The sequence below is a fragment of the Hypanus sabinus genome, unplaced genomic scaffold, assembly GCF_030144855.1.
Source record: "Hypanus sabinus isolate sHypSab1 unplaced genomic scaffold, sHypSab1.hap1 scaffold_487, whole genome shotgun sequence".
NCBI classification, from domain to species: Eukaryota; Metazoa; Chordata; class Chondrichthyes; order Myliobatiformes; family Dasyatidae; genus Hypanus; species Hypanus sabinus.
Genome location: NW_026781357.1, coordinates 226,664 through 236,469, shown reverse-complemented (window position 1 = coordinate 236,469; position 9,806 = coordinate 226,664). Strand labels below are relative to the sequence as shown.

General features: G+C 39.8%; 1 protein-coding gene across 1 annotated transcript; it reads right to left on the bottom strand.

Moving 5' to 3' along the window:
• Positions 1–2,440: 2,440 nt before the first annotated feature.
• Positions 2,441–3,595, bottom strand: LOC132389157 (N-acetyllactosaminide beta-1,3-N-acetylglucosaminyltransferase 3-like). The gene has a single exon (XM_059961616.1). The coding sequence runs from the start codon at positions 3,593–3,595 to the stop codon at positions 2,441–2,443; it is 1,155 nt and encodes a 384-aa protein (XP_059817599.1).
• Positions 3,596–9,806: the final 6,211 nt, after the last annotated feature.

Genomic DNA, 9,806 nt, shown 5'->3' with positions numbered 1-9,806 from the left:
CGATGGTATAGGAATGACGTCAGTTCATTTCGCGATATTAAGAGTAGAATTGAGGAGAGAGAGAGAGAGAGGTGATTTGTTTTCCAAGTAAGCTGATGTCGTTGATCGTTCAGTTGCATTCCGAAGTCCTGTTAAAGTTTTGTGATCACACAAAAGAGTACCGCCTTCACGCAGTAAAGTTATCAAAGGTTAAACGCACCGATAACATTCCACCGGCCACCCCTTTCCGACACTGCGATCAAAACCCACCCTTTCCTGGGCACTGAACGTTCATCCAGTGTCTATTTCCTCTGTATTTCTGTTCGTGTCTTCCGTGTGTCTGTGAGAAAAGTGTGAAAAGCAGGCTGACCTTGAATATATCCCAAACATGCTGAACGCCAGCTGCCCATTATATAGCCCCGCCCTTACGTAACCATGGCGACTCACGAGCTGCTCCGTGCTCTCTCTCTCTCTCTCTCTGAATCGATGTACACCAACTCTCTCTCTTTTTAAAGGCACAGTCCATATTGAATACACCTCAGCATCTCGTCACAGCTTTTACAGACAGCGAGGGGTGTCAGCACACTTCTCCACTGATGTGGAAATGCAATTTACTTGTAGTACCAAACTGGCATTTCTGTCTGTAACAAAATGAAACCCGTCTTGTGTCGGAGTGTTTTGCTAATAATGTTCGTGCAACATTATGCTGAGTGATCCTGAGTACCTGACTGCAGACCGCAGTCCCTACACTATGATGGCAGAATATGGCATTAAAGGCAAAACTTTTGGCAGTGCGGAGGATCAGAGGGATCTGGTTCCGAGTCCACAGAACACACAAAGCTGCTACACAGGTTGACTCTGTGGTTAAGTTGGCATATAGTGCATTAGCCTTCACCAATTGTGGGATTGAGTATAAGAGCTGAGTGGCAATGTTGCATCTATATAGGACCCTGGTCCGATCCCACTTGGAGTACTGTGCTCAGTTATAGTTGCCTCACTACAGGAAGGACATGGAAACCATAGAAAGGGTGCAGAGGAGATTTACAAGGATGTTGTCTGAATTGGGGAGCATGCCTTATGAGAATAGGTTGAGTGAACTCGGCCTTTTCTCGGAGCGATGGTGGATGAGAGGTCGCCTGACAGAGGCCTTGATAGTGTGGACAGTCAGAGACTTCCCCAGGGCTGAAATGGCTAGAATGAGAGGGCATAGTTTAAGGTGCTTGGAAGTAAGTACAGAGGATATGTCAGGGGTAAGTTTTTTTTTACACAGAGAGAGGTGAGTGCGTGGAATGAGCTGCCGGCGGCGGTGCTGGAGGCGGAAAAGATACGGTTTTTTAAGAGTCTCCTGGATGGTCACATGCTTTGAAAAAGAGGGCTGTGGGTAAAGCCTAGGTAGTTCTAAGGTAGGGACATGTTCGGCACAGCTCTGAGGGCCGAGAGGCCCATATTGTGCTGTAGGTTTTCTATGTTTCTACTCAGAAGACGGCCACTGGGTTTGCCCCACCTTCCTTTAATTTGCTCTTACTAATCAATCCCAAATGCCGATTGGCCGCTAGTTGATTGGTCACCGATTGCTCTATTGCCCCTCGGACAGTGAGCCTTATTGAAGTTCCCTCCTCTCCAGATTTCCGATGTCCAGGTTGGCCACTAGTGAAAGCTACCGGACTTACCTCTCAGTGATGACCGTGTCAACACAAGCAACATGACACTGGCAACCGAGTACATTGTCTTAGACATGACACCTGCCAAATCTAATGCCACTCCCCTTCGCACTACATATGGACTGCCGTCTATGTATGCATATTGATCTGTTGTCCCCACATGTTCATTGATCTCTTTCCCTCTCTGCAATGTAAATACTCCAGTTCAAGCCATCTCCTGCGTGTGTGCTTTTATTTGATATGTAGTTACACAGACACAATGCAAGCTGACATTTGAGTACAGAAGTGATGACCATAAGTTTCTCCATTCCTCCAACCCTGAGACAATTTCAGATCTAGATTCTTTGTTGTTCTCACAGTTCCAGTCCAAGAAATACATTTGTCTCTTTCACATTTTGCAAGTGTCATGTAAGAAACGGCAAGAAGAAAATACACAGAAATAACTGTTACTAAAAATTTTATTGGTGGCTTATTATACAAATGCCCCAAGTGAACATGCTGTACCTATGTGCACGCAATGCAACAAGGACTGCTCACTTGGAATAACTTTACAATTGACTTAAATTGTGGTGCTCCTGGCAATATTGTAATGTCATTATGGGTGCATTAATAATTAGGCTGAGTGATGACACCTAACAGCTTTTCAAATATTTGTAGAATGTAGAAAGGCACCAACTCTATGAATTAATGTATACTCCTATAGAATTTAGGAATTAAACCTCTTACATTGCATAAACAACTGATTAACACATGTGCACAAACTGCATTACATTCCAACAGTTGCTACATCCTCTCATGACTCATGTGGTCCTCTCCGTGGATGCAGACTTCTGGGGAGAACGAACACATTTCAGATTAGCATCATGCACCGCATCCCACATCAGTAGCAGTTCGAAGGGCCGAAAACGGTGCACTAGCAGCAACTCACGGTAATAGCAAGGATTGAAGGATTCATCTTGGGTTGAAGGAACCCTGACTCCAGCTGTCCTAAATCCGCTATGGGAGTGTGGGGCTAGTCCAGCCTTGGCCAGACACATCCCCAAAAATACATCATCAATGGGGTATAGTTCAAGGTCTTGGGCTATGTGGAAAATGATGTGAGCTGTATACACAGACATAAGTATGCCCGCTCCACCAATGTATGGTGGGTACGACTTAATGGTGGTCACTATTTCTGGCACATAATACTTGCTCGACATCTGGCGTTTGGGTCCAAACCCATAAATGAGACGGCCCACAAACAGGTGTTGGTGAACCTTCATGTCTAGCAAGTAATCAACCATGTTATCGGTATTGGCAAATACATCATCATCTCCATTGAAGATGAATTTAGCACTGGGGCAAAATTCACTGACCCACTGCAGCAACTTGTATTGTTTGAGGGTGAGGTTGAAAAAGGTATCCAAGAAATCCCATTGTAGGATATCTCTGTGTTCTCTGTTTTCCATGGCTAACAGCTGATTCAATTTCCTACTTTCTTTTTGGTCAGGAGAGACACCAGAAATAAAGACTCTCTTAATTAGGACCCCATTGAATTCGCGTTCTCTGCCCCAGGTCTTCCTTATCATTTCCCGCCGATCCTGGTTTAAAGGGTGAGATTTGATGACCAGGAGCAGGAAGACATTCTGAGATTCTTCTCGACCACCACATTTGTCTGGAACATTTTGAATCATGTCAAATTCTCGACAGTGTTTATACATCAAGAAGTTTTTTATGTGCTCTTTCTCTTGATGAAATGAGGACAGGTGCAGCAATGTCGTGTTCGCGTGGCACTTTGGCTTGAGCACTGATTCAGTTGCATCACCAGTAACAACCTTGGGCAGATCATTGCGATGAACAGTTTCTGCAACATCAATCTCTCGACGTTGGTCATTATCCCAGAACACGAATAACAATCGCAGAGTAATAACAACACCCAGCACTACTTTCTCATAGAATCGCCAATGTCCGCTCATCTTTCACCTGAAGTAGAGAAAAATATGGATTAATTCAAAGTACTTTACATTTACATGATGCTTTAGAAGAATGGGAAGTTTAAACTATAATGAGGTTCACTAATGCTTTGTAATATTGACCCCAAAATGGTGGTGAGGTAAGGAATAGGCAGAGCCCTACACGCTGCTGAAAGTTTAATTGACCTGAAGCATTCCATCCCAGCAGAAAAACAAATCTACCTATCGGATACCATCTCTGTCATTAAAATGAAAATCGCATAGTTTATTTCTGGGCCTTAAAGGTATATGATTCCAAAGGGTTTATTGCACCTCGCTTCACAGCTCTCGTCACTCCTCTCAGGGCTTAAACTGAGCTGGGCAAGACATAGAGCAATATAAAACAATGCAGGGATTTTGGCCCATGATGTTGCACCGAACTTTTAATCTGCTCAAAGATCAATTGATCCTTACTCTCTCAAATAGCTGTCCATTTCTTTCATCCATGTGTCTATCTAAAAGCCTCTTAAATCTCACTGATTCATCTGCCCTTTTCACTACCCAGGCTGCGCATTCCATACAACCACCATTTTCTTTTTGTTAAAAAAAAATACTTCTGACAAACCCCTATACATTTCTCTAATCACCTTAACATTATGCCCCCTCATATTAGTCATTTCCACCCTGGGAAAATGTTGTTGCCTCTCCATTCTATCTATGCCTCTTACCAGCTTATACGCCTCTATCAAATCACCTCTCCCCAATTCCCCACCCCCACCTTTATTCTGAAGAGTAAGTTCCCAGCTCGCTCACCATTCAGATTGAGTTCACAGGTTACTGATACTATGGAAGATGATGTATTATTGACCATTGATTAGTAACTGAATATAAGGCAGTGCAGGGAAGGTAACGTGTTAGCATAGCTACTGCAAACATCTGATTTTCATTGTATTTTAACTCACAGCAGAATAGGGCAGATAGTTAGCATGATCCACAATGTGTATGTGTAAACCCTTGGATGCCAGGAGCCCTGAAAAGACACCAGTGACTGATAGCAGAACGATGTGTACAAGTAAAAGTATTTGCACTGGGATGCAACTTGTGTCACTTTAGAATTAAGGAATACTAGAGTAATGCAGGCTAAACAGGCCATTCGGCTCAAATGGTCCATACCAACCACAGCATCCTCCCTGCTAGTCGCACATGTCTAGTTTGGTCCATAACTCTCCAAGCCTCTCCCTTCCATGTACATGTCCAAATGCCGGTTAAATGATGCAGTTGAACCCACTTCAACCACTTCCTCTGGTAACTTCTTCCGGGTACTCACTGTCCTTAGTGTACAGAGGTTGTTCCCAAGGTCTCTTTTCAATTATTCCCCTCCTCTCCTCTCTCTGTGACTTTTCATTTCGTGCTCTCCAACTCTCCAATAATGACGATCTACCTTATCAATACCCCCTTATGATTTTAAACTTCTGAGGTCACCTCTCATTCTCCAAGGAATAAAGGTCCAGCATGGCCAGCCTCACTGTAACCCAGACCCTCTAGTCCAGAAAGCATCCTCGTAAATTTCTTCTGCACCCTCTCCAACTTGACAGCGTCCTTCCTATAACAGGGTAAGCAAAATTGTAGATAATATTCCAAAAGTGGTCTCACAACAAATTATATTACTGCAAATAATCACCCGCTCCTACACTCTGCACCATAGCTGATAAAGGCAAGCATGCTAAACGCGTTTTTTTTCTCACAATCCTGCCTTTTAGTGAACTATGCACGTGTCAGTGCCTTGCCATTCACTGTACAAGTCCTACTTCATCTGAATGTCCATCACCTCACATATAACCATATAACAATTACAGCACGGAAACAGGCCATCTCAGCCCTTCTAGTCCGTGTCGAATGCATACTCTCACGTAGTCCCACCGATCGGCTCTTAGCCCATAACCCCCCATTCCTTTCCTGTCCATGTTCCTGTCCAATTTTTTTTTTAAATGACAATATCGAACCTGCCTCTGCCACTTCTACTGCCACCTTGTTCCACACAGCTACTACTCTCCGAGTAAAGAAGTTCCCCGGCGTGTTAAACCTAAACTTTTACCCCCAAACTCTCAACTCATGTTCTCTTGTTTGAATCTCCACTACTCTCAATGGGAAAAAAGCCTATCCACGTCAACTCTATCTACCCCCCTCATAATTTTATATACCTCTATCAAGTCCTCATTCAACCTTGTAAGCTCCAAAGAGTAAAGATCTAACTTGTTCAACCTTTCTCTGTAACTTTGGTGCTGAAACCCAGGTAACATTCTAGTAAATCTTCTTTGTACTCTATTTTGTTGACTGCTTTCCTATAATTCGGTGACCAGAACTGTACACAATACTCTATATTTGGACTCAGCAAAGCCTTGTACAATTTTAGCATTACAGCCCAACTCCTATACTCAATGCTGTGATTTATAAAGGCCAGCATACCAAAAGCTTTCTTCACCACCCGATCCACGAGATTCCACCTTCAGGGAACTGTGCACCATTATTCCTAGATCACCCTGTTCTACTGCATTCCTCAATGCCCTACCATTTAACATGATTGTCCTATTTTGAATAGTCCTAACAAAATGCAGCACCTCACACTTATCAGTCTTAAACTCCATTTGCCATCTTTCAGTCTACTCTTCTAACTGGCCTAAATCTCTCTGTCAGCTTTGAAAACCGACGTCATTATCCACAACGCCACCTATCTTAGTATCATCAGCATACTTACTAATCCAATTTACCACCCCATCATCCAGGTCATTTATGTATATGACAAACAACACTGGACCCAGTACATATCCCTGCCGCACACCACTAGTCACCGGCCTCCAACCTGACAAAGAGTTATCCACCACTACTTTCTGGCATCTCCCATCCAGCCACTGTTGAATCCATTTTACTACTTCAATATTAATACTTAAAGATTGAACCTTCCTAACTAACCATCCGTGTAGAACCTTGTCAAAGACCTTAGTGAACTCCATATAGACAACCTCCACTGCTTTACCCTCATCAACTTTCCTCGTAACCTCTTCAAAAATTCAATAAGATCTGCGGACGTCGCGTGCTGCCATAGGATCAAGACGTTGGGAATCCAGCTCCCTCGTAAAAAGTAATGAAATAAGGTTTAAATGAAGAAGAGTTAACAAATATCTACTAGAAACTATTTATAAATAATTCAGTATTATCTTCTGATATGGCTCCAAAACCGAAACAGAAGAAAGCTACTACTTCGAAGACTGCGCAAATCGGCGTGGGAAAAGGCCTAACCGTATCGGCGAAGCCTCGGACTCAAGTTGGATCTCCTCCAAGCGAAGTGCATGGCACTTCTGTTGATGCGGGACAGGAATTTGCAGCAACGTCGGCGGTCTCTAAATGAAACGGCAAGAACAATGCATGCGCGAAGAAACAAGTATGCATGAACAGATATCAGCAAAAGTAACAAAACTACAAATCCCAACTACGGCTAGAAGCGAACCTGGAAGTATATCGGAAGTGGAGTCAGACTCTGTGGGAGATTCAGAGGAAGAAGAAGAGGAAAAGATAATGGAGATTAAAGGAGTCATAAAAGATATCCTGATATATATTATAAATGAATTAAAAGCTATAAGAAGGATGAAGAACACACTCGATAATGTGGTGGAAAAACAAAAGAAGATGGATAATAAAGTTGAAGAAAAGGAAGTAAAAGTGGAAGAAAATACTGAAAGAATAGATAAGATACAAGACAATAATCTATCCTGGACAATAAAAAGAAAACGGATGTTGGAAAAAATAGATGCGCTTGAAAACTCAAGTGCACGAAATAATATCAAAATTGTTGGTCTTATGGAGGGTACAGCGGAAGAAAATCCAATAAAATTCTTTCAAGAATGGATTCCGAAAATTTTGGAAATGAAAGAAGGAAGCCAAGTAATTGAAATTGAAAGAGCACAAAGAGCTTTAAGACCAAGACCTCAGCAAGATCAAAATCCGAGATCAATTTTGATAAAATGCTTAAGGGAGCAAGGTAAAGAAGTGATCTTGAAGGCAGCTACTCAAGGTGCTAAAAAGTGAAATGGGCCATTGATAATAGAAGATAAAAGTTTTTTTTTATCCGGACATAAGTTACGATCTTCTGAAGAGGCGGAAGGAATTTAATCCAGTGCAAAAATATTTCTGGGAAAAGGGCTATAAATTTTTATTGAGCTACCCAGCAAAATTGATAATTTTTCTGGATAACAAAGAAAGAAGATTTTTCGTTGACTACCGGAAAGCAGAGAAACTTGTATAAGAATTACCTGATGTCCACGAAGAGGAGTAAAGAATTATAGAAATGAAGTGGACTAATGAAGAAGAATGAAACAAGGTTGGACTTGACAGACATTTATAAGGGAAAAAATAGTTGAGTATGAATTGGGAGCAGAGACATTAATTATTTTCTTTTGTTTCTTCACTAATATATTTTCTTTTTTTTTGCGAGGGAGTTGGAGGAGCTCCTGATCGATGGCTGCGAGTTTCACTTGTACAATCATGGCGATTGCCATGACCCGTAAGTGGGGGGGGGGGAAGTAATGTTGTGTTCTTTTTATTCGCAACATTAGTGAGGGAGTATTTTGGGTTTTTTTCCTTATATATAAGTTACCTTTCTTCTATTAGTCTTCTTTTTTTGCCTGGTTGGTTGGGGAGAGACTCATAGCAACATGGAGAATTTCAAAGAGTTCCCAATGTATTATGAATGATTAATTTACTTAATTTTTTTAAGTTTTAATGTTAATGCACTTAATGGACCTGTGAAAAGAAAAAGAGTTTTAACATATATTAAGAAAATTAAAGTAGGTATAGCTTTTTTACAAGAAACACATTTATCAGAAACAGAACATAAGAAATTAAAGAGAGATTGGGTTGCAAATGTCATTGCAGCTTCATTTAATTCAAAATCAAGAGGAGTTGCAATTTTGGTTAATAAATCTTTACCAATTAAAATATAAAATGTAGTAATTGATTCTGTGGGGAGATATGTGATTATACATTGTCAATTTATTTCAGAATTATGGACTTGTATGAACATTTATGCACCCAATGAAAATGATGTAAAATTCATACAAGAAGTTTTGTTTTGAACTTGGCTGATGCACATGATAAAATATTAATAGGTGGAGCTTTTAATTTTTGTTTAGATCCAGTTTTGGATAGGTCAACTAAAGTTGCTACAAAATCAAAAGTAATAAAACTAACTTTATTATAAATGAAAGATTTAAACCTGATTGATATATGGAGAAAAAATAATTCAAGAGAAAGAGATTATTCATTTTATTCAAATAGACATAAAACTTACTAAAGGGTTGATTTTTTTATTATCAAAAAATATTCAAGATAGAGTGAAAAGTGTGGAATATAAAGCAATAATTCCCCTTGATAATAATGATAATGATGGATAAGGAGAAATCGATCTCTTGATGGAGATTTAATTCAATTTTATTAAAACGTCAAGACTTTTGTTATTTTATGAAAAAACAGATTCAAATTTTTTTAATACACATTTACATTCAGTTCAGGATAAAATTGTATTATGGGAAGCGATGAAAGCATATTTAAGGTGTCAGATTATAAGTTATACATCTAAAATTAAGAAGGAATATTTGGCAGAAATAGATCAATTAGAAAAAGATATCATAAAGTTAGAAAAAGAATCTCAAAGATATATGACTGAAGAAAAACGAAGACAATTTTAAATAAAAAAAACTACAATATAATACACCAGACATATCGTACAGAAAAAGTAATTATCAGAACTAAACAGAAATATTATGAATTAGGTGAAAGATCTCATAAGATTCTTGCTTGGCAGTTGAAAACAGAACAGGCTTCTAAAACAATAAATGCAATTAGAACAAGTGTGTATAAGGTCACTTACAAATTAATGAAACTAAAAAGAAATTATACTGAACTATATCAATCAGAATCACAAAATACGATTACTGAGATAGATACATTTTTATCATAAATAACCCTTCCAAAATTAAATTTGGAAGAACAGAAAGGATTAGATATGCCCTTTACATTAAAAGAGGTTGAAGAAGCTTTAGGATCACTTCAGAGTAATAAATCCCCAGGAGAAGATGGTTTTCCTCCTGAATTTCATAAGGTTTAAAGATTGATTAATTCCTCCTTTTATGGAAGAAATATATCAAGTGCAAAGAATGCAGTTTTAACAGCGATTATAACT

Bases quoted from the DNA above. Each gene is read 5' to 3' on its own strand.
- LOC132389157 (XM_059961616.1), bottom strand. From the start codon at position 3,595: ATGAGCGGACATTGGCGATTCTATGAGAAAGTAGTGCTGGGTGTTGTT.